The 27,353-nt window shown below is 41.9% G+C and overlaps 1 protein-coding gene across 4 annotated transcripts in view; it reads left to right on the top strand.

The window, feature by feature from the left end:
• The window catches only part of AAGAB (alpha and gamma adaptin binding protein), a 64,532-nt gene that overhangs the window by 25,747 nt on the left and 11,432 nt on the right, over positions 1-27,353 (top strand). For 2 of the 4 annotated variants that reach the window (XR_008956157.1, XM_057303817.1), the window contains exons 6-9: positions 20,206-20,288; positions 21,163-21,259; positions 26,298-26,402; positions 26,866-26,915. Coding sequence is in view for 2 of the 4 variants with exons in the window: in XM_057303817.1 (XP_057159800.1) it covers positions 20,206-20,288; positions 21,163-21,259; positions 26,298-26,402; positions 26,866-26,915 (335 nt within the window). In the remaining 2 variants the exon portion in view is untranslated. Of the gene's footprint in view, positions 1-20,205; positions 20,289-21,159; positions 21,260-26,297; positions 26,403-26,865; positions 26,916-27,353 lie in introns of all 4 variants that reach the window. The other 2 variants (XR_008956156.1, XM_057303816.1) reach the window with 1 other exon arrangement.

The following is a 27,353-nucleotide window of genomic DNA, read 5'->3' as shown; positions in this document are numbered from 1 at the left end:
CAGTAGTCAATAGACAACACAATTTAATAAATTGCACAGTATGTTAAGCTGTTGAGTGATACGGAAAGAAATAATAAGGCAGGGTTGGGGTGTTGAGATTGCCAGATAGATGCAGTATTAAATCGGGTGGTCAGGGTTGTTCTCCTTGAGAGCTTGAGATTTGAGGAAGGAGATGAGGTCTTGGCCATGTGGATATCCGGGAGAAGAACAGAGCAGGCATAGAGAGTAGCTACAGCAAAGGCCTCAGGGGAAAGCATGCCTGATGTGTCTGAAGCATATCCAGGAACACACAGTGGCTGAGGGGAGAAGGTCAGAGAAAGTGGAGGACCAGATTATTTAAGGCTTTGTAGGCCATCAGAGTAACTTTCACATGTTCTTAAGGTCAGCTGGGAGCTGTTGCGGGTCATTGAGTAGAAGAGTAACGTGATCTGACCTTAGGTCTAAAAGGATCACTCTGGCTGCTGGGTGGAGAATAGGTGACGGAGGTGAGGAGGAGCCCAGAAGATCTCGTAGGAGGCCCTTGCAGTACTCCAGGTGAGAGAGAGTGTGGCCCGGACCAGAGTTGTAGCAATGGAAGACATCAGAGCAGGTCATATTCTGGATATATTTTGAGGTGGAGCTAGCATGATTTCCTCCTGGTTTAGATACGAGATAGAGAAAGAGAGCAGTCAAGGACTCCAGGATCTGGACCTGAGCAATTTGAAGGATAGGTTGCCGTCAGTCGCAGTGAGGAAGCCGGAAATGAAGCCGACTTTGAGGGGCAAGGTGACAGATGTGTAATTCATCTTTGGACCTTTTAACTTTGAGATGGCTACTAGACTTCCAAGTGGAGATGTCAAGTAGCCAGTTAGATAGATGTGTAGAGTTTCAGAAGAGAGGCGAATGCATGCATTTAAAACCGTGAGCCTGGACGAGATCACCAGGGGAATAAGTGTAGTAAATAAAGTGGACCAAGGACTCAGCCCAGGAACATTCCAACATCAGGAGAAGAGAAGGAACCAGCAAAGGAGACTGAGAGAGAATGACCAGCAAGGTAGGAAAACCAGGAGAGTAGAGTCCTAGGATCAAGCAGAGTGTTCTTAAGATGGAGGAACGGTCAGCTGTGCCAAATGCTGCTAATAGGTCAAGTAAGATGAGAACTGAGAATTGCCCTTTGGATTTAGCAATGTGGGGTGTCACTAGTGACCTTGAAGAGAGCAGCGTTGGGGAAGTAGGTGAAGAGAGATTGGGAGGAGAAAAATTGGAGACAATGACTATAAACCTCTCTTCTGCAAATTTTGCAGAGAAATAGGTGGGAGCTAGTGAAAAGAGTGTGGCTGAGTTTTATTATGTTTTTAAGAGGAGAGCAAGAGCAGCGTGTCCAAAGGCTGAAGGACAAGGTCCAGTAGAGAGCGAAAACCTGATGAAGTGGGAGAGAGGGGAGAACCACTGGAGTGATCTGGAGTAGGTCAGGGGTCGGCTCTAGTGGATAAGCAGAAGGATCGGCTCTGGACAGGAGCGGGAAAGTAGATCTGTAGAAGGAGGCAGGGAGGGGGTGTGCGGGTGCGCATGTCACTGGGTGGGGAAATGTGATGTGGCAGTCTGTGGAAGTATCTTCTGATTGCTTCAATTTTCTCGGTGAAGTAGTGAGCCAGGTTATCAACTGTGAGAGGGCAGGAGGCGGTAGTGGTAGGATTTGAGGTGAGAGAAGAAAATGTGGATGTTCCCTGGAAGAGCGAGAGAGAAGGTGAGCTGAGGGATATAAATAAAGTAAGATCGCCAGACAGCACGAAGGGGCCCACTAGAAATTTGGTACGATACATGTGAAGGGAAGCCAGGCAGCGCGCGCGCACGCGTGTGTTTTCCCCAGCTACCTTAAGCTGTATGGGTGCAGGCGTGGAGCGATCGGGTGTGCTTTTACTAAGCAAGGGTATCACGGCAAGAGAGAGCAAGGAGTCCGTGTACATAAGAGAGTAACTATAATGATTGACCATGGAATTTAGACTGGGTAGGAAAGGGAAAGAGAAAGTCAGTGGGGAGAGGGTCAGTGAAAAGGTGATAGTTTTGAGGTCCCAGTGGAGTTGAAGAATAGTAGGATTGAGGCACTGTAGGGAGGGAGTGTGCTGTAAAATTAGGTGGTGTTCAGAGAGTGGGATGCCTGAAATTGAGATTATGGCGAGGTTGTAGCTATTGGTAATGATAAGGTCTTAGGGCGTGACTGGGAATACATGGCCGAAGTAGGGTAGAGGACAAAATCAGTAAAGAAATTTAGTGAACTGAGAGATTGTTGGAAGGATCATCTCTATGTCTATTGAACTTGCTCGGAATTCGGGCAGAAATAGTATTGGAGAAAATGACAGCCAATAATTAAAATTAGCGAAGAAATGAGGGGAGAATGGGGGGGGCTGTTGGATGGTGGTAGCGAAGTTCTTAGACACTTGCCATAGTCTTTGTGAAAATATCAGTAGGCTTTTATATTTGGGGAGATTTTAGGAGTAATTTAATCCATCGATTCTCAGCTGAGACCCACTGGGGGTATGGGAGGGCATATCAAATGCTTCACGTTCCCTCCCAAGATACTAGTAAGACTGTATTACCAGTTGGTTGATAGGATGACGAATCTCTCAATTACGTTGGATTAAAAACTGTTAGGAATTTTGAGCTAGTCTCTTCTCTCCAGTATAGGAATGGCTTTGATAGCGTTGGACCATCCATCCTTTTTTGGTTAAATGCTTCAAATAACAGGTACTTCAGTACTTTGTGAAATAGTCCTAGAAGCAATTCATTGCATAGAGAAATCAAAGAACTGTTTTGTTAATTCCTAGCAGATAGAGAATCTTTTTACGCTGGTGGGGTGGGGGGAAAGGACATTTGCTTTACTTTGTCATAGAGCTGAGAATAGTGGTGACAGTTTTCTCTCTGGATGATGATGTGTTTTCCCTGCTTCTCGCTGTTACTGGCTTTCCTTTTGATCAGTCTTCTTCCTAGTCTTGCTAGGAGGTGAAGAAAGTTCCAACGGAATTGGAAAAAATTTAGCTCAGGGCTACTGAAGTAGTCAAGAGGATAGGAAGAATGGAGACTGTCTAAAGTAGTAAGTTTGGAAAAACCGAAGCTGAGAAGGGATTTAACTGGAGTCTATAGTATGGGATATATATAGGGTGGATACGGACTTGATTTCCCAAATCCCAGACTGTTATAACTTAGATTTCAAATAAAATGAAAGCATTATTGAACATGGCAGGAGGTAGTTTATAGAGTACATCGCACCAAGAGATGATCCAAGCAGAAAATAGATATCTTCCAGGGGCGCCTGGGTGGCACAGCGTTTGGGCGTCTGCCTTCGGCTCAGGGCGTGATCCCGGCGTTATGGGATCGAGCCCCACATCAGGCTCCTCCACTATGAGCCTGCTTCTACCTCTCCCACTCCCCCTGCTTGTGTTCCCTCTCTCGCTGGCTGTCTCTATCTCTGTCGAATAAATAAATAAAATCTTTAAAAAAAAAAAAAGAAAATAGATATCTTCCAAAACGGGCTGCAGTGAATTCTCATGAATGGCAGTCGTACCTAATTCAAGTGGGGAAGGTACTTTGCGTGAAGTTTTAAGGCTAATATCCTGGAGAGCAATCATGTTTTTCTTGCCAGTATTTTTCTGTGCGGTATTTTTTCTGTCAACTCTTGTATTGGGTGGGTTGACTCATGTTCTTGAATTTGGTAGACTTTAATAAGGTGCATTGTTTTATTTGGTGTACGTGGGTTAGCCAAGTGCAGGCGTTTAAGACGTAGACTCTCCATGTGTGCTTCTGGTGGGACATCTTCCTTTTACAGATGGGGAAGGTGAGGCCTCGGGGAGGAGCCGTGACTTGGCCATACTCACATAGTGAGTCAGTAGCTAAGGTAGGACCGGACGGCAGAGCCCCCGACCAGGATTGTTGTGTGTTTTTCCATTACAGTGTGTCAGTTTACATTATTGGCTGGTTAGAGAAATGAAGCACGCAGAGTGGTTAAATAATTTACCCAGGCTGCATAGGAAATGATTGGCAGAGCCAGATGAGTTCATTCCCTGCAGAGCCCCCTCAGCCTAGGTGTTCTGGCATGAGTAAGATTTTAATAAGACAGACTGGAAGTAGTGATCATATCCGAGATTTGGACTTTTTTGCTTATTGCCTTTAAAAGAAATCTTTTCCAAAAAATAATAAATCCTTCTAATTTAATTTTAGAGTTTTAATTTATTTTAAATTTTATACGTTTTTATTGAAATATGTTTGACACACAGTGTTATTAGGTGTACAACACAGTGATTCAATAAGTCTGTCTGCTGTGCTCACCACAGGTGTGGCTCCCATCTGTCACCATGCAACGCTATTACAGTACCGCCGACTGTATTCTCTGTGCTGTACCTAATATCCCCATGATTATTCCTTCCGTGACTGGAAGCCTGTACCTCCCCCAACTCTTCACTCATTTTGCCCAACCCTCACACCCCCACGACCATCAGTTCGCTCTCTACTTATGAGTCTGCTTTTGCTTTTGGTTTGTTTTGTTTTTTAGATTCCACATGTAAGCGAAATCATATGGTATTTGTCTTTTTCTTAATGACTTGTTTCACTTAGCATAATACCTTCTAGGTCCATTCATGTCGTCACAAATGGCAAGATCCTACTCGTTTTTATGGCCAAGAGTATTCCATTGTGTATCCGTACCACATCCTCTGTGTGCAGCCGTCTGTTGGTGGACCCTGGGGCTGCTCCAGTCCCTTGGCTGTGGTCAATAATGCCGCGGTAGACACAGGGGTGCCTGTACCTTTTCAAATGAGTGCTTTTACATTCTTTGGGCAAATACCCAGTAATGGAATTACGGGATCAGATAGTATCTTTATTTTTAAGTTTTTGTGGAACCTCCATACTGGTTTCCACAGTGGCTGCACCAGTTTACATTCTCACCAGCAGTACACGAGGGTTCCCCTTTCACCACACCCTAGCCAACACTTGTTTCTTACCTGCTTGATTCTAGCCATTCTGACGGGCGTGAGGTGATCTCTCATTGTGGTTTTAAGTTGCATTTCCCTGATGAGTGAATTAGTGATATTGACCATCTTTTCATGCGTCTGTTGACTTGCAAAAATGTCTGCCCATTTGCGATCAGATGATTTGTTTTTTGGTGTTGGGTTGTATAGATGACATATTTTGGATATTAACTCCTACGGCCAGGTCATTTGCAGATATCTTCTGCCATTTAGTAGGTTGCCTTTTTTTGTTGATTTCCTTTACTGTGCAAAAGCTTTTTATTTTGGTGTAGTCCCGATAGTTTATTTTTGCTTTTTCGCCCTTGCCTGAGGAGACCCATCTAGAAAAATGTTGCTAAGGGCTAATGTCAGGGAGATTACTGCCTATGTTTCCTCCTAGGAGTTTTATGGTTTCAGTGTCACATTTAGGTCATTAATCCATTTTGAGTTTATTTTTGGGTATGGTTGAAAAAATGGTCCAGTTTCATTCCTTTTTAGGTCGCTGTCCAGTTTTCCCAACACCATTTAGTGAAGAAACTGTCTTTTCCCCATTGTATATTCTTGCCTCCTTTGTTGCAGATTAATTGACCATGTGAGCCTCGCTTTATTTCTGGGCTCTCTGTTCTTTTCTATTGATCTCTGTGTTTATTTTTTGCCAGTACCATATTGTTTTGATTACTACAGCTTTGTAGTGTATCTTGAATTCTGGGGTGATACCTATAGCTTTGTTCTTTCTCAGGATTGCTTTGGATGTCTGGGGTCTTTTGTGGTTCCATATAAATTTTAGGATTATTTTGTTATTATGGTAATTTGATAAGGATTGCATTGAATCTGTAGGTAGCTTTGTGTAGTATGGACATTTTAACAGTATTAATTATTACAGTCCATGGGCATGGAGTATCTTTCCATTTCTTTGTGTTGTCTTCAATTTCTTTCATCAGTGTTTTACAATTTTCAGGGTTATAAACCTTTCACCTCCTTGGTTAAGTTTATTCCTAGGTTTTGGTTTTGGTTTTTTGTTTGGTGCAAGTGTAAATAGAATTGTTTTTTTTAATTTCTGTTTCTGCTACTTGTTATTAGTGTGGCAAAATGCAACCAACTTCCGTATATTAATTTTGTATCCTGCAACTTTACTGGATTCCTTTATTACTTCGGATAGTTTTATTAGTGGAGTCTCTAGGGTTTTCTATGTATAGTATCATGTTACCTGCAAATAGTGACAGTTTAACTTCTTCCTTGCCGATTTGGATGCCTTTTATTTTTCTTGTCTGTCTGCTGTGGCTAGGACTTTCAGTACTATGTTGAATAAAAGTGTGTGTGGACATCCTTTTCTTATTCCTGATCTTAGAGGAAAAGCTCTCAGTTTTTCATTATTGAATAGGATGTTAGCTGTGGGTTTTTCATATATGGCCTTTATTATGTCGAGTTATGTTCTCTCTATATCCACTTTGTTTAGACTTTTTATCATGAATGATGTTGAATTTTGTAAAATGCTTTTTCTGCTTCTATTGAGATGATACAATTTTTATTTCTCGTTTAGTTAATGTGGTATATATCAATCACATTGATTTGCAAATATTGAACTTGCATCCCTGGGATAAATCCCACTTCATCGTGATAAATGATCCTTTTAACGTATTGTTGAATTCAGTTTGCTAATATTTTGTTGAGGATTTTTGCATCTGTATTCATCAGGGATATTGGCCTGTAGTTCTTTATTTTTGTGGTGTCTTTGTCTGGTTTTGGTATCAGGGTAATGCTGGCTTCGTAGAATGTATTTGGTATTTGCAAGCTTTCCTTCCTCTTCTGTGTTTTTGGAATGGTTTGAGGAGAATAGGTATTAACTCTTTGAATGTGTGGTAGAACTCACCTGTTAATCCATCTGGTCCTGTACTTTTGTTTTTTGGGAATTTTTTTGATTACCAGTTCAATTTCATTACTAGTAATTGGTTTGTTCAAATTTTCTATTTCTTCCTGATTCAGTTTTGGAAGATTGTGTATTTCTAGGTATTTATCCCTTTCTTCTAGGTTGTCCAATTTGTTGGCATATAATTTTTCATAGTAATCTTTAATAATCCTTTGTATTTCTGTGGTGTTAGTTGTTATTTCCCCTTTCATTTCTGATTTCATTTATATGGGTCTCTTTTTTTCTTGATGAGTCTGGCTTATCTTTTTTTTTTTTTTTTCCCAAAGAACCAGCTCCCAGTTTCATAGATTTTTTTCTTTTCTTTTCTTCTTTTTTTTTTCTTTTTCTTTTTTTTTTTTTTTAGAATCCTGATTCATTTATTCCTGCACCGATCTTTATTATTTCCTTCCTTCTCCTACCTTTGGGCTTAGTTTGTTCTTTTTTTCCTAGTTCTTTTACGTATAAAGTTAGATTGTTTATTTGAGATTTCTCTTCTTTTTTGAGGTAGGCCTGTATTGCTATAAATTTCTCTAAGGGAAATTTTGCTTAGAGGGATGCTTTCACTGTATTCCAAAGATTTTGGGCCATTGTGTTTTCATTTTCTTTTGTCTCCATGTATTTTTTTAATTTCCTCTTTGATTTCTTCATTGACCCTGTGGTTGTTTCGTAGTGTGTTTTTTAGCCTCCACAGTTGTGTTTTTTTCCAGTGTTTTTTTTTCTTGTAATTGATTTCTAGTTTCATGTTGTCGTGGTCAGAAAAGATACATGAGAGGCGCCTGGGTGGCTCAGTCGTTAAGTGTCTGCCTTCGTCTCGGTGTGATCCCAGGGTCCTGGGATCAAGCCCCACATCAGGCTCCTCCGCTGGGAGCCTGCTTCTTCCTCTCCCACTCCCCCTGCTTGTGTTCCCTCTCTCGCTGGCTGTCTCTGTCAAATAAGATCTTAAAAAAAAGAAAAAAAAAGATACATAATATGATTTCAATCTTAAGTTTATTGAGACTTGTTTTGTGGTCTAACATATGATCTATCCTAGAGAATGTTCCATGTGTACTTGAAAAGAATGTGTTCTGTCATTTTTGGTTGGAGTATTTTATATATATCTGTTAAAATCTATCTGTTCTAATGTGTCTTTCACAGACACCATTTCTTTATTGATTTTCTGCCTGGATGGTCTACCCATTGATGTAACCGGGGTGCTGAAGTCCCCTACTATTATTGTAGTACCGTCAGTTTCTCCCTGTACGTCTGTTAGTTAATATGTGCTTTATGTATTTAGGTGCTCCAATGTTGGGTGTGTAGATATTTACAATTGTTATATTCTCTTGTTGGATTTAAAATAAATCCCTTTTAAAAGGCTGTCTGAAATGGTGTTGATACTACCTCTATTCCATTGTTCTGCGCTTAATCCAAAGTATAGATAAAGCTACAGATACTTAATGTTATAAATACTTACATATTACTTGTGAATGATAGTTTATTTTAAATTATTTAGCATCACAAGAAATTATTCTCGTCAATTTGAGTGAAAATTCTTATGTAAACAAAAGGTGCTCAGTTAATGTGTTTTTGTTAATTTCATATTGTAAAAGCAAACAGGAAATTTATACCGTTAAAATTGTAGACAAATTATTATTCTAGAAAGAGATTTGAAAATCTTCCTAAAAAAAGATACAACTTTTGGGTTATCTTATAATAACCTAATTTTATATTCTTGGTTCTACCAGTGTCTTGTTTCATAAACTAAGGTATGCATTCTTAATGGGGCATTGTTGCCCCCAAAGAGGTAAAAATTGATTCTTGGGGGGGAGGCAAAAAAATTACCCATTTTATGTATAAAGCACAGATATACATATAATATGTAAACATATACAGTATAACTGTGATATTAATATTTCAATGGGGCTGGTGTGTCATGATTAGGAAAAAAATGTCTAAAAAGGCCCTGAGTAGAATGCATCTTTGTCCCTAGTTCTTGGAACAGAACTCCTAAGGTAATATAATCAATTAATATTTGGTTTTTGTCCTGGCTCCTTAAACAGCTCCAGAACTATAAAGGTGAAGGGAGCATCTTTGGATATTCAATAACAAGTCCCTTTCAGCCACACCTGAGCTTATGTTAATGAAGTAAATTTTGGAAAGCCCCTAAAGATGGGGGCTGGTTTTCAGGGAACCGGCCTTGTGATGAGAGGGTTGGAACCTTTAGCGCCACCTCCTGACTTCTGAGGCTAAAGGTTGAGTTAGGGACCAACAGCCCATGGTTTCATCAGCCAGGCCTGTGTAACGGAACCTCCCTAAAAACCTGAGCAACCTTCCATGTTGGTAGACACCTCGAGGCGCTGGGAGGATAACACACCCTGATACGTTACCCCATGCCTCTCTTCCATTTGGCTGTTCCTGAGTTATATTTTTGTATTGTAAATTGGTGAATTAGTAAGTAAACTGTTTTCTGGAATTCTGTGAGCCGTTCTAGCAAATTACTGAACTTGAGGGAGGGGTCGTGGGAACTCCCAGTTTGTAGCCAGTTGGAAGCACAGGTGACAACCTGAGACTTGCAGTTGGTGTCTGAAGTTGGCGGGAAAGGAGGCCAGCCTTGTGGGATTGAGCCCTTAACCTGAAGAGTCTGCGCGAACTCTAGGCAGTTAGTGTCAGAATTGTAAATTGTAGGGCACCCCGTTGGTGTCATACAAGCATTGGAGAGTTGTGTGGTGTGGAAACCCCCCCACATCTGGTGTCGGAAGTGTTGGTGATGAGTAGAGAAGGAAACAAGTTTTTCCCTTAGGGGCCATGATGAAAATGGTTGAGAAGCAGTGAGCTGAGGGATATGTTGTGAGCTCTTCCTTAGGAAATCCCCAGATACCACTGTACTCGCTGTAAAGGTCAACCTTCTAGGGAAGTCAGAGTTTCCACTATGTGCGTTAAAGGTGTCACTTGCAGTGGTCCAGGAAATGAAGCGGTTAGGCCTTCACAACGGGGCTGTGCTTTTTTAGATCTCTCTCTGTCCATGTGAACTTGCTCACGGCGGAACCTTCCCTGTACTGTCTTGCCTCACATTTCCTCGACCTGAAAGCCCGGCTGCGGCTCAAGAACAGGGACGTGGATAAAATCTCAGCTGCCTGCTTGAGTTGCCCTCAGCCCCTGTCACGGCTGGCTTATGGCTGGAGGGGCCTACCCTGTGCGTCGTCCGTTTGTAATTTGACAATATCCCCTTGTGAGCATCAGGAGAGGAGAACGTGAGGGTCAGTACTTTATGCCAGACGTGACAGATTTTAAAAGTTGACCCCTCCTCACCTGGGTGGCTCAGTCTGCTAAGCATCTGACTTGGTTTCAGCTCTGTCCATGATCTCATGTTGGGCTCTGCGCTCAGCTTGGCTCTACTTGAAATTCTCTCTCCCTCTGCTCCTCCTGTCTCTCTCTCAAATAAAATAAAGAAATCTTAAAAAAAAAAAAAAAAAGTTGGCCTCTCCTACCCCTTTTCTGGTCTCCAGTGAGATTGCGTTCTCTTTCCGTTTGGTACATCAGAAGGCCTGGTTGCAGAGGACTCTGTTATCCCTGGAAGAGCTGGGTACCATACTTACACTGCTCTGCCTGGAACTTGGGAGGCATTTGTTAAATAAGACTTGGTTTTAAGAGCAGGGAAAAGAAATTGGTTAGTAGAAGACTGATGAGTTGTTTTGTTTTTCAGATGAAATTGTTGCTTATTGTTTCACGTAAGAAGGTAGCATTATACACAGTGTCCTTGTTTCAAGTTTCAATTTAGTGTTACCCCGAGGCCCCCACCCAGGCTTTGTCATCTGAGCACTGATGAGGGCCATGGCGGGGTTTAGGCTGTACGTGTGGCTCTTGGGTGTTCACTGGGTCTTTTTACAACAAATACCAGCACTGGGTGAAGGGCAAGGAAGGGAGATTTTATGATCTTTTACTGTTACCAGTCAGTGAAGGAGGGAGCACTGAACAAATATTATAGAGTTGTGACTTTGATCCCCTAGTGGTAAACAATAATTGTGGAGATTGGATTTCAGAAGCCCTGAGAATTTATTTTCCGTTTATCTATTATAGTTTAATCTCTAGTGATGCAGGTGGGTAAGGATTAAATGGAATTTTAATAACAGAAACAATGGTTCTTTCGTTTAGTAGTTTTCTATGTTCCATTATAAATGAAAAGAATTATTTATTAATTTATGTTCCCCTGAATTTACTTGGTAACAAGATACGAAAGTAGAAATCCCAGATTCTAGTTTAAGGACCAATTGAAACTGATGTACAGAGCAGTGGTGAGAAATAAGTACCGAAAACACAAAGTTTATCTGGCTGCCTGATATCTAGCCTGCTCTCCTGAGAAAGTAAATGGCTCATGCCTTTAGTATAATTTTTTTTTTTTTAAAGAGAGGGTAAAAATGATTAAGTAAAAATTTAGTCATTAAATTTAGTGTTAACAGGAAATAAAACAACATCAAATTAATGAGAGGAAGAATGGTTAATAAAGAGGATTTTAGTGGGGTTTGTCTCTGCCTTGGTCATCTTGAGAAAATGGCGTCGTGTCTCTGGATCCCGGTTTCCTCATCTCTAGGGTGGGGTAGAATTATACCAACATCACATTCTGTGGAGCTGCGTTCCTTGAGTCAGACTGAGTTACTCCTCTTTTTATCCCATGCCTACTTGTGGAACTTTTGAAGGAATGATTTGAATAGTCTCTTACGCTTGTCTGTGAATGTTGTGCTCAAAAATAAAATAAATAGATCTCTGTTCGTGTGTGTGTGTGTGTGTGTGTGTCACGAAGGCATGGTTTGGTGGAAGGGATTGTGTAGTAAGAGAACAAGGGATATAGGGAATTGTGAACAAGTAGAAGATGGAAGGGAATGAATGAGTCAAGTATTAGACTATGTTTAAAAAAAAAAAAAAATCATCCCCCAAATTGTCCATAAGCAAATGAATGGTGGGAGATGTCTGCAGGTTTGTCACCCTGGAGGCAGGGCCTCCATCTTGTAAAACATTTTTGGTAGTTTTCCTTTGGAATTCTTTTTAGAGCTGGTTACGAACCACATAAGAAAGGTCATCTTTTTCTTTGTGGTAAATTTTGTTTCCTTGCTCTTATTATTCCTCACACTTAGTTCTGAATGATTTTTGACTCGATTCTAAACATTACTTTGAGGATTTCCTAAGACTGTGCTTCAGGCTCTGGAGATGCAACTCTCCAGTAGAGCCATTGTTGGAATTCGTGGAAAGCTTTCCTTTAGGTCTTTGGAAAAGACAGTGCTCATTCTGCTGTTCAGTTTAGTAAGAGTTTGTGTGTGTGCATGCAGAGAAAAAAACCAGGAGGACACATGCCAAAGGACTGATTGGCATCTTTCATGATTTCGTTGTCTTCTTTATACTTTTCTCTATTTTCCAAATTTTCTACAATGAACATTTCATTTACGATCAGGAAAAAGGGGAAAAGCATAGCGTGGTGACTTTGTAGTCATGTCCATTGTATCTTCAAGCACTGGCAGACACTGTTGTTGACTTGCGAGCCGGTGTCCCGGCTGTCCCAGGGAGAGCACAGCCTCACTTTCGTGAATTCACCGCCGGCTACAATGCATCAGAGTTTTGTCTTGTCAAGCAATAGTTTCTTAGAATAATTCTTTTTGATTTCAAAAATGTTCTTTTCAGTATGTCAAGCAGAAGAGGAATATGTTAAAAATGTGTAGGCTTATTTCCCAAATACTGGTGAAATGATTTCTGATGGAGTACGTGCTTAAAATAAGTTTTTATGCAAATTGTAAGGTGTGATTTAAAAATATCATTCAAAAAATAGGCACAGCCTCTCTGTAAGTTGAAGTATCTTAGTTGTGGTATAAGTTTGGTCATATGTATCATCACATGGTGGGAAAGAAAATATTTTGTGGGGAGAGAGAAAAGGGATGTAAAGAAAACTTAAAATATAGGGAACACTTGAACTTCTTAAGATGATGCCAAATGATTGCAGCTTTAAAGAAATAAAAGCTGAATATGAAGACAGAAAATATTTAATGGGTCATCTGAGACATTTTGGGGGTGTGGCCATAGAGGTTTTTAATATTGTAGCCATGTGTATACATTTGAAGTAAGCACTGCTCTGTTTAACTAATGCTTGCAGCGTCTGTCTGAGTCATATCAAGCTGTCAGCAGATTTTTCAGCATCCTTCGTATATTTAGCACTATGCTAAAATTTCCCTTTTGGCCCAGGTTTTCAGTTCTCCAAGTGTCTCATGTAATGTTCACACAATTGCTGTGTGAAGTGCGCTTCACGTTTTGTATAATAATACTGTGCTTTTAGATTTATGAAAAGATAATCCAAACAGCATCATATATATGAAATTATCTGGAAATTTCTAATTAAAAAATAAATATATAAATAGAAGCTCCTCCCCAAGGCATTTCAAATCTTCATTCTGGTGCTATAGCTTTGTTTCTCACACTTCTGAAAGAATTCTGTGCTAATGACCAACACCAGTAGATTTTTTCACGATACCATACTTTTTAAAATCTTGTATTCCACGGGTGCCAACTTAGTAGTCTGAAACTGAATTAGATGTTTTTAGGACCAGAGTTTAATATACTTAGCTGTGCCTTCCAGAATAATTTTACACCACTTAACAACTTCCCTTTTCTGGAGCTCTGAAGATCCAGAAGAATCAGTTCAGTAGGTAGATTAATTTACTCCTTCCTAGTCTAGTATTTTGTGACATCAATAAAATCAGAGATGCTAAAGTCAATTTCAACAGCTACCTGCTAAGCTAAAGGAATAAATCTTCTTAATAGGGATGACATTTCCAAGCCCCGAGTCCCGGGGAGAAAAGTCTGGCAAACCAAAAAAGATTGATGTAATCCTTTTCTATGAGAAGAATAGTTTTACAGTGGGTGCACATGGGCAGAATTTTGCTAAACACGTTTTAAACTAGGCAGAATTGAGAGTTTCTTTAAAACCGTAGATGTATAAAATATCATCCAAATTTTTTTTTGAGCCACATGAATGTGCAGGCAATCTGCTTTGGTTGAACAAAAATGAATTGTTTTTCTAATTGTGAAAATTGATACATTTCTAACCTCCTTAAAATATAAGCAGTGAAACATAGTGGACTGTCAGCTTGACTATGTTTCTCCATTGCTTATAAGAAAATTCTGAGCGAAAGTCCTTCCAGCTTATTATAATTAGCCTAAAACCTGATTATAAACTCGTAGTCATCTGTGAACCTTAAAAGGGTTAGGAAATTAAAGATTCTTGTTTTTCAATTTAGTAATTAAAAAAAAAAAAAAGACCAGCTGATTCAAAGTTACTATATGCGAGGCTCAAGAGTGTCTCTTCATAAAATCACAGACTTCTAGAGCAGAAAGGACCTTAACAATCACGAATAGTACCCCTCTTATTTTATAGAGCAGAAAATTGAGATGCAGAAAGATTGGTGAATTTGCCCAAGGTCACACTGGTAGGCAGAGCCAGGAGTGAAATCCAGGCTTTCTGACCTGTAGCCCAGTTCTCTTCCCACTATTTGGACTTTTTCATCGTCTAACCCATTTTTAGAAGTGGGGCATTCACTTTTTTTATTGTGATAAAATACACATAGCAGATAATCATGACATTAAAAAAAGATCTCTTTGAGTAGGTAAACACATGACCATGGAACAAAAGTTCAAAGGCACACAAAGGTTCATGGTCTGCAGGGCTGAGTCCAGCTCCCCTCACTCCTGTCCATCCCAGACCCTGTCCTTGGAAGCAGCCACTGTAAAAAAATGAGGAATTTTCAATAGACCATTTTGATCTAATGACTTGTCTAAACTGACACAATATTGCCTTATTCTCCACGGATTGCAACCTGGCCTGCCAAGCTTAGGTAATGCCCAGCAGAGGAAAGACACAAGCCGTGGAATTGGAGTATGGAGAGATTTGTGAATTGACTTTGAGAATGACCGCAAGCCCAACGTTTTTCTAGTAATAGTAGTGAGGGCTGTCTTACAGCAGTACTCTGTGACTCGGGTAATGCCGTTCATACGCGAGCCTCAAGTGTACTACAAGAGCTCTCACGCTGTGGAAAATCCCTGTCACAGTGCTGAACTGTGTACAGCTGCTTTAAAATCTACAGCACATTGGCCAGAAAGAAGGAATTATGCTGATGTTTAAATAAACATCCTGAGGCTCCGTACAGCCATCAGCGTGAGACACCACGTGGGTCTGCTTCTCTTGGCCTCTGAGCCTCTGCTGCCCGCCTCCATGACACCTTAGTGCTTGGGCCTTGGCTGGGCGCACCCGAGCAGTTGGCCTGGAACGTTCCTGGCAGAGTGGGCAAGTTGGATGAGGAGGTGAAAGGCGCCCCAGGAGTACAGGGGCACCGTTGGCCCTGCTGCCACTGTTGGGATACGGCGTGAGAAAAGCAGCAGGTTGTTCGAGCGTGCAGCTGCCCACGCTCGAGGTCGGGCTGGAGAAAGCTGCGGGCCCCCGCCTAGCATGCCACGGCCGCGGCTTCGGCCCGGTGTAGGAGGCAGGTCTCCAGGGAGGACAGAGACTGCAGGTGCTTCTCTTTTCACTACCTGTGTGTGACTGTGACCGCAGGTTTTACCTGACGGGAGAGGACACAGGAAGTTATAGATGGTTTAAAGAGCTGAGAATGGGTTCAGGGAAGAGAGGGAGAGAGGAAAGACAGGGGAGGTAAGTTGTCTTTTTGAGAGAGAAGTTCTTTGACTTGTATATCATTAAACTCTTGGAATGTGGGTTTCACATTCTACTCGAAGGCAGTGATTTTTTTTTTTTTTTCCAAACTGCCCTGATCCTAAGATTCTCCTGGAATACTTGCTAAAAGTTCAGCTTGCAGGGCACCTGGCTGGCCCAGTTGGAAGAGCATACCACTTTTCCCCCCCACCTAATACCATCTTTAGTGAAGTTAGAAGTGGTTTTTAAAATTTTTTTTAATTTAAGTTCATTTCAGTTAACACATAGTGTATTATTAGTTTCAGTGATTCCTCAGTTGCGTATACCTGGTGCTCATTACATCAAGTGCCCTCCTTAATGCCCATCACCAGTTACCCCATGCCCCCACCCCCTCCCCTCCAGCAACCCTCAGTTTCCTGTCAGAGTCTCTCATGGTTTGCCTCTCTCTCTCTGTTGTCTTGTTTTTCCTTCCTTTCTCCTATGTTCATCTGTTTTGTTTCTTAAATTCCACATATGAGTGAAATCATACAGTATTTCTTTCTCGAACTGACTTATTTCACTTAGTATAATATCCTCTCATTTCATCTACATCGTTGCAAATGACAAGATTTCATTCTTTTTGATGGCTGAGTAATATTCCGTTGTACATATGAACCACATCTTCTTTATCCATATCATCTGTTGATGGACATCTGGGCTCTTTCCATATTTTGGCTATTGTGGACATCGTTGCTGTGAACATTGGGGTGCATGTGCCCCTTCGAATCACGATGTTTGTATCCTTTGGGTAAATACCTAGTAGTACAATCACTGGGTTGTGGGGTAGCTCTATTTGTAACTGTTCGAGGAACCTTCATACTGTTTTCTAGGGTGACTGCACCAGTTTGCATTCCCCTCAACAGTGTAAGAGGGTTCCCCTTTCTCCACATCCTCACCAACATCTGTTGTTTCCTGACTTGTTAATTTTGCCCATTCTGACAGGTGTGAGGTGGTATCTCATTGTGGTTTTGATTTGTATTTCTCTGATGCTCAGTGATATTGAGCATTTTTTCATGGCCATTTTTGTGTCTTCTTTGGAGAAATGTCTGTTCATGTCTTCTGCCATTCCTTCCCCCCCCCCCAGGGTCTTTTGATAAAGTAACTTTTTTTTTTAATTATGATGTTAGTTATCATACAGTACATCCTTAGTTTTTGATGTAGTGTTCCATGATTCATTGTTTGCATTTAACACCCAGTGCTCCATGCAATACGTGCCCTCCTTAATACCCATCACCGGGCTAGCCCATCCCCCCCACCCCTCTCCCCTCTAAAACCTTCAGTTTGTTTCCCAGAGTCCATAGTCTCTCGTGGTTCACTTCCCCTTCTGTTTACCCCCCCTTCATTCTTCCCTTCCTTCTCCTACTGATCTCCCTGCTATTCCTTATGTTCCACAAATGAGTGAAACCATTTGATAATTGTCTTTCTCTGCTTGACTTATTCCACTCAGCATAATCTCCTCCAGTCCCATCCATGTTGATGCAAATGTTGGGTAATCATTCTTTCTGATGGCTGAGTAATATTCCATTGTATATACGGACCACATCTTCTTTATCCATTCGTCTGTTGAAGGGCATCTCAGCTCCTTCCACAGTTTGGCTATTGTGGACAATGCTGCTATGAACATTGGGGTGCATATGGCCCATCTCTTCACTACGTCTGTATCTTTGGGGTATGTACCCAGTAGTGCAAGTGCTGGGTCATAGGGTAGCTCCATTTTTAACTTTTTGAGGGACCTCCACACTGTTTTCCAAAGTGGCTGTACCAACTTGCATTCCCACCAACAGTGTAAGAGGGATCCCCTTTTCTCCACATCCTCTCCAACATTTGTTGTTTCTTGCCTTGTCCATTTTTGCCATTCTAAGATATCTCAGTGTGGTTTTGATTTGAATTTCCCTGATGGCTAATGATGTTGAACATTTTTTCATGTGTCTGTTAGCCATTTGTATGTCTTCATTGGAAAAGTGTCTGTTCATATCTTCTGCCCATTTTTTGATTTATTTGTTTGTTTGATTATTTGATTATTTGTTTCTTGTTTCTTGAGTTTGAGAAGTTCTTTATAGATCTTGGATACCAGCCTTTTATCTGTAGTTTCATTTGCAAATATCTTCTCCCATTCCGTGGGTTGCCTCTTTGTTTTGTTGACTGTTTCCTTTGCTGTGCAGAAGCTTTTTATCTTGATGAAGTCCCACAAGTTCATATTTTCTTCTGTGACACATCTCTTCTGCCACTTCTTGATTGGATTATTATGTCTTTGGGTGTTGACTTGGAAAAGTTCTTTATAGATTTTGAATACTAGCCCTTTATCTGATAAATTATTTGCAAAATCTTCTCCCATTCTGTTGGTTGCCTCTTAGTTTTGTTGACTGTTTCCTTTGCAGTGCAGAAGCTTTTTATCCTAATGAAGTCCAACAGTTCATTTTTGCTTTTGTTTCCCTTGCCTTTGGAGAAGTGTCTAGCAAGAAGTTTCTGTGGCCGAGGTCAAAGAAGTTGCTGCATTCCAGTCTCACACTGATGTCTTTCATCCATTTTGAGTCTATTTTTGTGTATGGTATAAGGAAATGGTCCCGTTTCATTCTTCTGCGTGTGGCTGTGCAATTTACCCAACACCATTTGTTGAAGAGACTTTTTTCTATTGGATATTCTTTCCTGCTTTGTCGAAGATTAGTTGACCGTAGAGTTGAGAGTTCATTTCTGGGTTCTCTGTTCTGTCCCCAGGCAGCTGCTTAACTGACTGTTTTTGTGCCAGTACCATGCTGTCTTGATGACTACAGCTTTGTAATACAGCTTGAAGTCCAGAATTGTGATGCCCCCAGCTTTGGTTTTCTTTTTCAGTGTTACTTTAGCTATTCGGGGTCTTTTCTGGTTCCATACCAATTTTAGGATTGTTTGTTGCAGCTCTGTGAAAATGCTGATGGCATTTAGATAGGGATTGCATTGAATGTGTCGATTGCTTTGGATAGTACAGACATTTTAACAATATTTGTTCTTCCAGTCCATGAGCATGGAATGTTTTTCTGTTTCTTTGTGTCTTCCTCAATTTCCTTCATAAGGTTCTATAGTTTTCAGAGCACAGATCCTTTACCTCTTTTGTTAAGTTTATTCCTAGGTATCTTATGGTTTTTGGTGCAATCGTAAATGGGATCGACTTTGATTTCTCTTTCTTCTGCTTCATTGTGAGTGTATAGAAATGCACCTGACTTCTGTGCATTGATTTTACATCCTGTCACTTTGCTGAATCCCTGTATCAGTTCTAGCAACTTTTTTGTGGCGTCTTTCAGGTTTTCTACGTAGAGTATCATGTCATCTGCGAAGTTTGACTTCTTTGCCGATCTGGATGCCTTTTATTTCTTTTTGTTTGATGAGCATGCCACCCGATCTTGGGTTTGTGAGTTCGAGCCTCACATTGGGTGCAGAGATTACTAAAAATAAATAAATCAACTTGGAAAAAAAAAAGATAAATATGAATAAAATGAAAGTTCAGCTTCCTTGGCATCTGCCCCAGAGATTCTGCCTCAGTGAGTCTGAGATAGGGTCTTTGAATGCCAGGGTAGTTTTAATAGGTGTTCTGGGTGATTCTGAGGATCACAGTGATCAGGCCTGGAGCTTGTACTGTCATCAGTGCTGGATGTTCTGCTCCAGATTCGTCCTCCACTGCAAGTACAAACATTGAGAGGGCCTTAGCTGCAAATGGCTCATCCATCACAGCATTAAAGCTTTATTTAAAAAGAATCATGCATGTTCCTTTTCCCCTGATGATAATGTCTTTGTGTGGATTTTTTAAAAATGTTTTTAATTTAAAATACTGTTTAAAACACCACAATATTGGTTCGTAATGACTATTGAAGCATGAATGCTGTAGGGGCACCTGGGTGGCTTAGTTGGTTAAGTGGCTGCCTCCAGCTCAGGTCATGACTCCAGGGTCCTGGGATCGAGTCCAACGTTGAGCTCCCTGCTCAGTGGGGAGTCTGCCCCCCCCCCCCCGCTCATGCTCGCTCTCAAATAAATAAAAAAAAGAAAAAGAAACATGAGTGCTGTTAACCTTTGCAAAAGATCCACTGAGTGGTCTTGTTTGTCGTAATGGCCCTGCCATTATATTTGATCGAGAACCGTGTCTGTGAGTGTTTAAATTATTCAGATTTGAGAGAGTATAGTAATTGTTAGTGACTGTTTTATTTTTATTTTTAAAGAAGATTTTATTTAAAAAAAAAATTCATAGGTGCGCCTGGGTGGCTCCGTTGTTAAGCGTCTGCCTTCAGCTCAGGTCATGTTCCCAGCATTCTGGGATTGAGCCCCGCATTGGGCTCCCTGCTCAGCAGGAAGCCTGCTTCTTCCTCTCCCACTTCCCCTGCTTGTGTTTCCTCTCTCGCTGTGTCTCTCTCTGTCAAATAAATAAATAAAATCTTAAAAAAAAATTTTTTTTAATTTCATATATTCAAATAATAATTATAAAGAAAATGCAAGCGTGAGTAAGATATATAAGTACCTATTGTTGTCTGACAGTAACAGTTTTTATAGTTAAAACTTTTATAATGAGGAAATAGCCACTGTTTCTTCATCATGGTCATTTTAACATTTTAAAATGTAAATAACAAATTTCAGTGCTTGTATTGTTTTCTTTTCAGATAGGAACCAAGGCTTTAGCCTTCTTAGCTCATTGGCAGGAGCAAACCGTAGCATTGGGTCAGCAGAGACGTGTCCCTCAGAGGTAAAGAGCCTTCCTGGATCCTTTCAGTGCTTTGGTTTTAATTTCCCCTTGTCCTGAAGAGTCTTTATACCATTTGTCATTTTTTTCCTTTCCATTTAAGAGGCAGCAGACAATAGTAAACCAAGGATAAAAAGAGAATCTAAAACAGTCCTCTTGTGCCTGATACCTGTTGAGAGAAGGCTAGTTCAGCATTCAAGCAGTAAGCCCTTTCAAGACGTTTGCAATTTGGGCTGTGCCATGGGTTTGGGGGGTTTTTTTTGTTTTGTTTTGTTTTTTGTTTTTTGTTTTTTGCTAGAGTGCTTTAAAAAGAAGTGCTAGGATTTCCTTGAGACATAAAGTTGCCTCCCGATCTTTATAAAATAAAATTGCTGGTTCTTTGTCAGCACTTCCTGTGTCCAAGGCTCTGTACCAATCTGAGGCAGGGTCCCTGCCCTCAGTGGGCTTCATAGTCTGACTTCGACCTTCTGTCCTCAAGGACGTGCTGGAACCAGGAGCAAATTGCACAGTGCCATACTGTCTTCCCAGGCATCTCTTTCATCAGTCTGGAGCTCTTTGTGATATGCGCTTAGGTTCATTTCCACATTTTGAATAAAACGTGGCTCTTAAAGCAAACAAAGGACATGTTTTAATAGCCAACAGCAGAATCCGAACACTTTCTAGTTTTCCCTCGAGGGAAAAGACTCCGAGTTAGTGAATTTTTAGCCTCTTATTTATTTTTTTATGTGACATTGATCCTTCTTTCATCTCTCCTTGTCTCTAGCTCCTATGACTGCTTCTCTAAAGCCAACCAGGGAGTGGAAGTGTGAATCTTTTTGGCTTCAGTTCCGAAATAGCCTACTATTAAATTATTGTTTGTGTGTGTTTTCCTCAGCAGCAGCCCCATTTGCCAGCAGCAGCTCGGACTGAATCTCTCTTGGATCATGGGGGTGGCGCGTCTAACACAGCAGACGCGCAGGCTGACGGCATCGTGGGTAAGTGCCTCCTTTGGCTGCCAGGACACAGCTCTGTGGAACTTGGAAGAGGTGTGGGGCATAAATCATCTAGGGGGAAATTGACTTTAAACACGAATAAGGGAAGAAAATTGATAGTGTACCCCAAGTGCATGTGAGCCTTCTGGACGGCTATCAGCAAAGCAGGGAGAATAACCACATAAGCAGTCTGTGGGTACCATTTTCTCTCCGATTCTCAGAGCGGGATCTTGGTCAGATCATCTCAACTGAGACAGAACCAGGTGGTGAAACAGCTTTATATCTCCATATTCCAGTTTTTTCATAGTATTTAACAGTTGGCAGAATTGATAGTAACAAGAATAATACAACTTTATAAGCCCTTTCACATCCTTTGAAAGTTCTTTTATATCTACTTTCTCGGGTTTGGTGATGAAGTTTGGCAGAGAAGTTACTTTATGGAGATGAAGCCGAGGCCCAGAGCAGTTTAAAAATTTGCCCAAGGGCATCTAACAGGAAGGTCCCGGAACTGAGACTAGAACCCATTCTACTGTCCCAAAGCCAGGGCATGTAGTTGGCAGTAGCTGTAAATGTCCTTTTGTTGGGGGCTGCGGGCGCCGCTGCCTTCTCCTCATGCCACAGAGGGCCCGCGCACAGAGGTTTCAAAACTCTTTTTCTGGTTAGAAGAGAGTCCATGTAGGGCCTCCTGGGTGGCTCAGTCGTTAAGCGTCTGCCTTCGGCTCAGGGCGGGATCCCGGGGTCCTGGGATCGAGCCCCGCATCGGGCTCCTGCTCCGCTGGGAAGCCCACTTCTTCCTCTCCCACTCCCCCTGCTTGTGTTCCTTCTCTCGCTGGCTGTCTCTTTCCTTTGTCAAATAAATCTTTAAAAAAAAAAAAGAGAGAGAGTCCATGTAGAAAACTTCAGTGTTTGGTAATAGACACATATTAGGAAGGAAAAATTACATATCATCTCTTTTTCTCTCTAGTATATTCAACTTTGTCTTCTCACTTGGGTCCCTCTTATTGGCTTTAGCCCTGCTTAAGTCTCTGCCGTGAAAACAAACCACAAGGAAGGAGGTAGGGAAGACAAGAGCTAACCTAAATAACTTGGGGAAACAGCATTCTGACCAGATACCAGGAAGCCCCAAACAGAAACAGCAGAAATAGTGAGCTCTGCTTAATACATTTGATTGTCGTAAGAGTATGGTTTAGAAATTCTGAAATTATGTGTATTTTTGTATATATCAGGGTTGAAAAAATAAGAAAATATAGAGAATGAGAGCTAGGTTTCTCACTGTCTAAGAAAGAAGCCACACGTAAGGAAAGGAGAAGGCTAGGATGAACTCTTTGGTACTGGGTAGAACTGGAGGTGTTAGCATGATGACGTACTTAGTTAGAGCAGTAGAGCGATAAGCAGAGATGTGCGTGTGCATGTTATATGCGTGCATATATATTTCCGGCCTCTTCCCACTGAGAGGGCCTGGAAGCACCCCTACTCCCAGTAGCAGTCGACACCCTTAGCATTTAGATCTTGGTTTCTAAATACCATCCTCCAATAAAAGGATCCAGGGCCACTTGGAGACGCGATTGATGCTAGGGCCGGCACAGGAAAAATGCAGGATGATGGGCCTAGTGCCATCTCATGGGGCAGAAAGGAAGGAAGTCTTGTCAGGAGGGATGGGGCTGTTGAAGGGGCACCGCACCAGCCAGAGGGAGCGTCCGGGGGCCCGCGCTGCGGCGGTTTGACCAGCGAGAAGGAATTGAGTACTGCGCGGCAACCCACAGAATAAAATACATATCGCTGAGTCCAGACTACTCTAGGAAATAACTGGGGAAGAAAGGGCTGCTCTTCCTTACAGAGGCGTTCTAATGAATACACGTAGAAGGAATGAGGGAAAGAAAAATCCTTGTCCACCACACACCACAGTAACAATAGTTGTTGTGACCGGGATCCGCTGATGGATGTGAAAAGTAGTAGATGAAGTTTGAGAAGAAGCATGACGCGTGCATCGTCTAAAGTAGCTCTCCCAAGATCCTTACTTAGTACGAAGAGGAAGATCGTGACCGTGCCCTGGAGAAAGCCGGCAGGTAGCGCTTAGAGTGGTGGGGAAGCTCACCGGCAGTAAGGCGCGCTGATACCACGTGCCCCCGACAAGGGGCACCGGAAGGACTCCTCACGCTTGTGGAATCCGTGCCAGAGGCACGCACCCTCAGTCTCCTAGGAAGACACCCGGCAAACCCATGTTGAGGGACAGTCTGCAAAATAGCGGACGAGTTCTCTTCAGAAGTGTCAAAGCCATGACAGATGAGGAAAGACTCAGGAATGGTCACCCATTGAAGAGGCCTACAGAGATCTGGCGGCCGGAGTCTGTGTAAGCTTCTGGAACAGGATGTTCGTGAGAAGACTGACGACGTTGGAATGAAGTCTGTAGTTTAGTTAATAGCACTGTACCATTATTAACTTCTTGATGCGTGTCACTGTGCTGTGAGGTTAACGCTGGGGGATGAAGGTGGAACCCTACTGTTTTTGCAACTTTTTTGTAATACTAAAATTATTTCAAAACTTAAAGTCAAAACCAAACCAACAAGGGTAAAACACTTGTCAACCCCACGTCTCCTTCCTCTCTTTATTGAACTTCTTTCCATCCCTCACCTCCCATTACTCTTCAGCCCACTCCCACCTAGCTTTTGCCCCATTTGCCACTAAAACAGTTCATCAGCGACCTCCAGGCCACTAGAGTTGATAGGTATTTCCCAGTCCTCATCTTGACCTCTTGGCAGCATTCAATATTATGGATCAGTCCCTTTTTGAAACATTTTTCTCTTGCTCGCCCAGCACTTCTCCTGGTTTTCTTCTGACTTCTCTGGTTATGCCTTCTCTCTCTCTTGTAGATGACCCTCCTTTATCCAGCCTTTAAAGATTGCCATTCCTTGCAAGTTGGTACAGCCACTCTGGAAAACCGTGTGGAGGTCCCTTAAAAAGTTAAAAATTGAGCTACCCTATGATCCAGCCATTGCACTACTGGGTGTTTACCCCAAAGATACAGACGTAGTGAAGAGAAGGGCCATATGCACCCCAATGTTCATAGCAGCAATGTCCACAATAGCTAAATCGTGGAAGGAGCCGAGATGCCCTGCAACAGATGACTGGATTAAGAAGTTGTGGTCCATATATACAATGGAATATTACTCAGCAATCAGAAAGAATGAGTTCTCAACATTTGCTACAACATGGACGGCACTGGAGGAGATAATGCTTAGTGAAATAAGTCAAGCAGAGAAAGACAACTATCATATGATTTCTCTCATCTATGGAACATAAGAACTAGAATGATCAGTAGGGGAAGAAAGGGATAAAGAAAGGGGGGGTAATCAGAAGGGGGAATGAAACATGAGAGACTATGGACTATGAGAAACAAACTGAGGGCTACAGAGGGGAGGGGGGTGGGGGAATGGGATAGACCGGTGATGGGTAGTAAGGAGGGCACATATTGCATGGTGCACTGGGTGTTATACACAACTAATGAATCATCGAGCCTTACATCGAAAACCGGGGATGTACTGTATGGTGACTAACATAATATAATAAAAAATCATTATTAAAAAAATAAAAATAAAAAAAAATAAAAAAAAATAAATGTTGCTGAATGAGGTAAAAAAATAAATAAATAAAAAAATAAAAAAAGATTGCCATTCCTCAGTGCTCCATCTAAACTTCTCTGTCAGATACATATTTAAGCATGAAGTGATTCTGTCCACATTCAGTTACCATGTATACACAGATAAATCACCAATTTTTATCTCCAGCCCTTTGTATCAACTCCCTACATGAAATGTCCACTGAACCAAAGCAAATTTATGAGCTAAAATGCATTCTTAACACCAAATTATCTGTATGGCTTTGTAGTGGATGCAAAGAATTAGAAGTTGTCCTTGTCTTCAAGCAGCTTACACCCTAAAACTGTAGAGACAGGCCTTGCAGTGTAATGCTTGAAGTCATGGACTGGGAGTCCTGGACAACTGGGTTCAAATCAGGACTCTTGCAGTAGCGGTGAGATGATCTTGGGTAGTTACTTAGCCTTTGTGGGCCCTAGTCTCCCTTTCTGTGAAATAAAATTTTTCCTTATAATGCCGTTGCAAAAACGAAATGGAATCATGAGGCCCCTGGGTGGCTCAGTCGATTAAACTATCCGACCCTTGATTTTGGCTCAGGTCATGATCTTGGGGTCATGGGATCGAGCTCCCCGCATCGGGCTCTGCGCTCAGCGGGCAGTCTGCTTGAGGATTCTCTCTCCCCCTCACCCTCTCCCCATTTCCCGGCTCACGCGCACTCTGTCCCTCTAAAAGAAAAAGTATGGGATGAATTCTAGGGAAGGACACTTGTGAGCTGGGCTGGCTAGGGAAGGCTTAGAGGTGTTCGTCATGGAGCGGCGAGTAAGAATTCTGATTAAAAACAAATGGTGGTAAAGAGGTAACAGGCTATGGTAAGAAATAATAAAGGATTTGTAGTGAGAAAATAGGAATTTAGGCTCTACTTCTGAGTAGCTGTAATTTTAGGTGTGTTCATTTTTAAACCCAGCCTCTTCGTGTGTAAATTGCAGACATCGATTACTGTCCTAACCACCTTATACAGTGGCTGTCAGTAATAGATATGAAAATATTTGTGGCACAGGAAAATACGGTATAAATTCCAGACATCTGTTTTGATCGGTGCACTTCAGTGGGGAGGGTGGCCTTTAGAGCTGGAAACTCCTAAGTCTGAATCCGCGTTCACACTAGCTGTGACCTTGAGCAAGTCGCTTCAACTCAGAGCTCTGCATTTCTCATCTCTAAAAGGAAACCGTATTCTTTGCCTCAGTGTAATGTTGTGAGGATAAAATAAGTTACTCTTGGTTCAGGAAGGCCCGGTAGAGCCGAGCAGGGGGAGGCGCCGCGCTGGGGCAAGGGGGACACGCTCGTTCAGCGATGACTCCCGTCAGAGCTAGGGTCGATGCCTGAGGACTGTGTATTTAGCACGCGTAGAAGTCCTGTCTGGCAAATAACCCGACAAATCCTTTTTTCAGATCCCGTGTTAGATCTGGATATTCAAGAATTAGCCAGTCTTACTACTGGCGGAGGAGATTTGGAGAATTTCGAAAGACTATTTTCAAAGTTGAAGGAAATGAAAGGTAATTGGCTCCATCGTGTCTAGCGTGTTCCCCTCTTGGTGCTCCTCTGTTTTATATGGTAGGCTTTTGTTCTGCAACCGCTGGTGACGGTTCCATCCTCTGCTCTCAGCTGTCGGGAGACGTTTGGTGACTGGGGGACTGTGGCATCTTCTGTTGGTAGAAATTCCCCTGGGAAAGTTTTCCTCTTTCTTCACTCTCTCCTCTTACTGTCCCTTCTTCTGTGGCCTCTCGGTTTCTTTCAGTGTGTCTCATTAACCTGGAATCCGTAAGATCCCTGCCAATTTACTCACATCATCCCCATGCGGAAAATCAGGAAGACTTAAACTCCTTAACAGCTGTAATGACTACGCCATAAGCATTTGTCTTTGAACCCCATCTCCCATCTTCTCGCGTTAGAACATCCATGCACTCCAGACTCTTCTGTGCTATTAGATGCATTTCTTAAGATCTGTTTTCCCCCCAGACAAGGCCGCGACGCTTCCTCACGAGCAGAGAAAGTTGCACGCAGAAAAGGTGAGACGATCAGTCAGGTATTTATCAAGTATCTGTGAAAAGGTTTGGTGCCATTAGAATTATATGTCACACTCGTTGACTTCTAGACATGTCTCAGTGTGAACTTTTCACTGAATATTAACTTGGAACGAATTGAATGTTTGCACAGTAGTAATAGAATTGCTGTAGTCAAAGCAAGATTTTTCAAATGTACGTTGAGTGACATGGAACTTTCATTGAGACTCAGGGTGTTTGCCTTCCTAACTGCTGGGCTGGAAAACCCTTAGTCGTTCCGTTTTGTTATTACCCGCGCAACATGTGTCCGCGGCAGGAAGTGTATGTGGTCTGTGGTCTTGCCCGGTACGAATGTGTCCTCATTTATCGATTTCCTTCTGGACATTTAGGTCACGTGCAGTTTTTGCTTCTATAAATAACGAAGCTGTGCATAACCCCACACAT

Source organism: Ursus arctos, unplaced genomic scaffold (assembly GCF_023065955.2).
Source record: "Ursus arctos isolate Adak ecotype North America unplaced genomic scaffold, UrsArc2.0 scaffold_28, whole genome shotgun sequence".
NCBI lineage: Eukaryota > Metazoa > Chordata > Mammalia > Carnivora > Ursidae > Ursus > Ursus arctos.
Note: the sequence above shows the minus strand (reverse complement) of the source record. Positions and strands in the feature narration are given on the sequence as shown.